This window comes from Theobroma umbraticum, unplaced genomic scaffold (assembly GCF_002168275.2).
Source record: "Theobroma umbraticum cultivar Fairchild unplaced genomic scaffold, ASM216827v3 scaffold_51.0, whole genome shotgun sequence".
NCBI lineage: Eukaryota > Viridiplantae > Streptophyta > Magnoliopsida > Malvales > Malvaceae > Theobroma > Theobroma umbraticum.
The window spans coordinates 18166-22780 of record NW_018397260.1 but is presented as its reverse complement, the minus strand read 5'-3'; the positions used below and the strand labels follow the sequence as shown (position 1 = coordinate 22780).

Below are 4615 nucleotides of genomic sequence, written 5' to 3'. Positions count from 1 at the left end.
TGCCATCATTCAAAGTCAAGCAGAAACAATTCAAAATCTTGAGACTCAATTGGACCAACTTGTTAATTACATCAACAATAAGGTTCAAGAAATTTTACCAAATTACACTAAGCCTAATACTAGAAAAGAAGAATATGGTAAGCATCTTGATGAGGTAAATAGTAAGAATATGGTAGATGATGGAGATAAAGTAGATTAACGTAATACTTCCAGCAATCAAGTTCAAGATGAAAAAATTAAGCAAGAGGAGTAAGTATCTACACCACCATAAGTCAAGCCATTTGTGCCTTTCATTTTTTTTTCTAGATACAGTTGATAAGTTACCTAAAGAGGCTGTTGATATGGGAAATTCAAAGAATGCCCTTGAAGCCTGTTTGGTTCAAGATGTAACAACTAAGGGTCAGAATGAAGAACTTACAAATATTGCATATGTTTTGAAGGCTACACCAAAAGTGTGTTATCCAAGAACTCAATTTGAGAAGTTGGGTAAAAGTCAGCCTATTCCATCATCTTGGGTTAAGCAAGTACTAAATCTTGAGTTAAAGCCATTACAACCTCATCTTAGGAGGAGACTACTTTTGCACCTTAAGCTTTTTTCATGCAAACTCCAACCTCTTCAAAGGGTGAATGAAAACCCCAACCAAAGTCAAGCTAGTGACTATAAAAAAGCGGTTATATCCTTTTGAATTTAGTTGTTATTTTAGTGTTTGTTTTTCTATGTAAATAAGTAGTTATAACCTCTCTTTAGCTTTTTTATTGTGTATACAGGTTTGGAAAGCATGAAGATGAGGACAAAGAAAATTAGAGCTTTCAAGGCACTGCTACCATTGATAAGGGAGTTTAATTTCCTTATTATTATTATTTTTTAGCTTTTCACATTAAGGACTGTGTAATTTAATTTTGGGGAAGAGTTTTATTATTATAGTATTTGTGATGTTTTTAGGTTGGTTTATTTCGTAATTTTTTTTTGTTTTTAGGATTTATTTTAGAAATGCTTGAGATGAAAATTGCCTATGCCATGATATTACCAATCTTAGGATGATATTTTGATTATCATGCTATTTTGATTCTTGATTTGATATACACATGAATTAAGTGATTGCGATATTCTTTTGTTAGTTTCATTGTAGAATGCGATTTTCAATAATTTGTACACTAAATCTTTTACTTAGAATTATCATGTAATTTAGAGGAAGTTTATGTTGATAAAATGTATAGTGAAGTCATGGATTCTAAAATTGGTTTGATTCTCTATCGAGGCGAAATTTTAGATAACATTTAGGATGGGACATGATTTAGGTCGTTTTTGGACCATTTGATCCTTTCAAGCTAACCTTATTAAACTTTTATCTCTAGTATATCCCTTTTAGCCTAATTTTCCTTTTCTTTGTTTAACCACATGATAACAACCTTAGCTTTAAAACAAAATTCCAATTTTACAATCCTCACTTTGAAGCATGTATATTGTTTTAGGAAATATAGATTGAGCTAAATGTTGAAAAATGTAGAAAGGTGGAGTTGCTAAAAAAAAAAATTTCAAAAATTGTTAGAATTCACCTCATTACCTGCAATAAAAAAGAAATAAGTTTGGGGGTGTGAAATTGTGATAAAAAAAGAGAAAAAAACGTGTTGAATAAAAAGAAAAAAATATTGATGTAAATGGGGTACTTAGTAAAGGAAAATAAAAGCTTCATAGTTCTTAAAATAATTATGTGCTTAGGGTGATATTGAGTCACATTATATCTTTTATCATACCCAGACCCTAGTCTTACATTATGAGCTTAATAAAGACCTATTGATCTTTAAATAAGTATTAGTCTACATTAGAGAAGAGAAAGATGAAAAGTAAACTCATGGAATTGTAGCACTTTGCTAAATTTTGTATTGGCATAATCTTATCTAGATTGTATGATATTCTTGGTAAAAAGATCATTCTCACACGCATAAATATTGTGAAATCCATTTGCGAATGAACTTACTATTGAATTGAGTATGAATTTAATGATTATCTATGTTTCACTTAGAGTCGAAATTGTGGGATAATTTTTTTTTAGAAAAAAAGGAAATTCATGTTGGTGAATTACATCTCTAGCAAGTTGTTTAGTTTTTAGTTCTTTCTTTTTGCTTGGGGGACAAGCAAAAATTCAAGTTTCGGGGTATTTGATGTGTGCATCAAATACATATATTTAATGAGAGATTAAATACCTAATTAGTTTAAGTTAGACTAAATTTAGGATCAAATTTAGGTGTTTTTATTTATTTTTTTTAGAATCGGATTGAAAATTCTTTCCAAGTAAAAAGCTTATTAAAGGAATTGAAAAATGGAAGTTTAAAGATTGCTAGAGGAATGATTTAAGTGCTAAGAATAAGAAGAAAATAAAAGAAAGTAGACAAAACACAATGATTTATAGTGGTTTGGTCCCCTTGATCTACATTCACAACCTTGATCTCCTAATCAAGGATTTTCAAATTAATTTACTAAAATCAGTGGAATTTCAAGCTTTCACCACGCTTTTACAATGACTTTTCACAGGCTCAGCCACAACCTTTAACAATTGTTTTTCACGGGATTAACCAAAACCCAAAATGGCTTTTCATAGGTTCAATCACAATCTTTAACAATGGTTTTTCCCGAGATCAACCAAAATCTAAAACTAATTTTCTAAGACTAAGTTATAAACTATAACAACTAAGCTAAACCAAGCTTGATCTACTCCTTAAAGTGTCTCTCACACTCTAAGCCAAAAAGAAATAGAGAAAAGATGAATTACAATTGATTACTTAGCTGATCTAAGATGTATAAAGTTAAGCTCAAACACTTTTTCAAAGGATGGGAGTAAAATACAAGTGTAAAGAGAAGGTTTTTGATCTTTTAAGCTCAAAATCACTTTGGATAACTTCTCTCTCTCATTTTTGACTATTGAAGAAGCTTTAAATACTTACAAAATCATTTCTGGTTATTAGAGATAGAAACTAGCTGTTTTTGGCCATTATTTTGTCCTTTTGTGCTTAAATTCAAATTTCTAATAGTGAGATTTTAGTTGGTTAAATTGATTAAGTCTTGTCTATCTCGCACACTGTTTCGTTGTGTTAACTAATTAACAGTAGCTTTAGCTAATTAACAACATTCTGTTTTCGAGCACTGATTTTGGCTAGCCTCCTTTTAACCCATTAATGCACCTTTTAACTAATTGAAGCTTATCTTAATTCATCCTTAACTAATTAAAATGGGCTCAAGCCAATTAAGAATTCTTCAACTTTAAATCTCTTGGTTTAGCACCTTGGATAGTCATTAATATTTTGTATTTGAATTTTGGTCCTTCTCGACACTTTTAACTTTGATTTTTAACCAGTTGACTCCTTTTCTTTAACTGATTAAAAAGCTTTTGTTTTGCATCCAACACCAGCTTAACTGATTAAACTTTGTGTTAACCAGTTAAGACCTTTCTAGTTGTCCTCATTGTAGTGCCCAGAATTGCAGTAATCAATTAAGGATTTGTGTTAATCGGTTAAGACTAATTTGTCTTTATTAAAGCTCTTTCTTCTTTGCTTGTTTAACCACTTAACCCATCTTGCAACTGAACAAGCATTTTGACTTGCTTTCAAATACCAAATATATTAATGAATTTAAGCTTTCTCTTGCACACTTAAACAATATAATTAGACACCAATGAATGAAAATATTTTACTATCATCAAAAACATATAGAGTCAATATTCTTTATCTCTTATTTTTGATACTGACAAAACACTCCTAGATTAAGAGTGCAATGTCTATGTTCAATATGAATGCTTCAAATCTTTTTGCATAATGAGAATAGTGGAGTAGTAGCCATTACACTCTATTATGATAATAGTGGAGTAATGGCTAACTCAAAAGAACCGTGGAATCATAAAGCAGCAAAACATATTGAAAGGAAGTATCATCTCATTCGAGAGATCATTCAACATGAAGAAGTGCTTGTGAAGAAAATTCCAACACATCAGAACCTCACCGATCCATTCAAAAAGATTTTAACACAAAAGATATGTCATACTTACTTTAGGGCAAGTAGGAGATTGTTAAGAATTTTAAGAATATAGTATCCTAGAAAACAAGTATATTTTCATGTTTAATTTCATTTAATTTATTCATAATGAAAGTACATTTTAATAATAAGACAAAAAGTTTGTTTTAAGTAAGCATTCCTTATTTAGTTATTAAGGAACTATGATTCTATCGAGATATTAAAATACATTTGTATGAAGAGTTATACATAAGAGACATGTATTGTAATTGAATCTAAAAATTGTTCACAACCATATAATAAAGCTGATCACGTTATTGTGTTAAGGCTATAGTGTCTAGATTACTTCCAATGAAACGAATATGATTCATTTCAAAGGAATGATGAGTCTCAAATTATTGAAATGGTTGACTTTGAGTAATGAAACTATAGAAAGAATTGGAATCATTTGAGAATCAAATTTAAGTTTAACCGTTACTTAAATCATGATCTCACACTTATGTATTTGCTTATAATAGAACCGAAATCTTGATGGATAGTGGACTTGTGTTTAATCTCCTTATAATCTTTGATATACCATGAGCATGATCATTATAAAGCATTGATCTA

At 29.9% G+C, this 4615-nt stretch overlaps 1 protein-coding gene across 1 annotated transcript in view; it reads left to right on the top strand.

Annotated features, from left to right (window-relative positions):
• Positions 1 to 973, top strand: part of LOC110417321 (uncharacterized) — a 10805-nt gene extending 9832 nt beyond the window's left edge. Inside the window, exon 7 of the mRNA XM_021429597.2 lies at positions 769 to 973. Coding sequence (XP_021285272.1) covers positions 769 to 783 — 15 coding nt within the window. The 3' untranslated portion in view covers positions 784 to 973. The remainder of the gene's footprint in view (positions 1 to 768) is intronic.
• Positions 974 to 4615: the final 3642 nt, after the last annotated feature.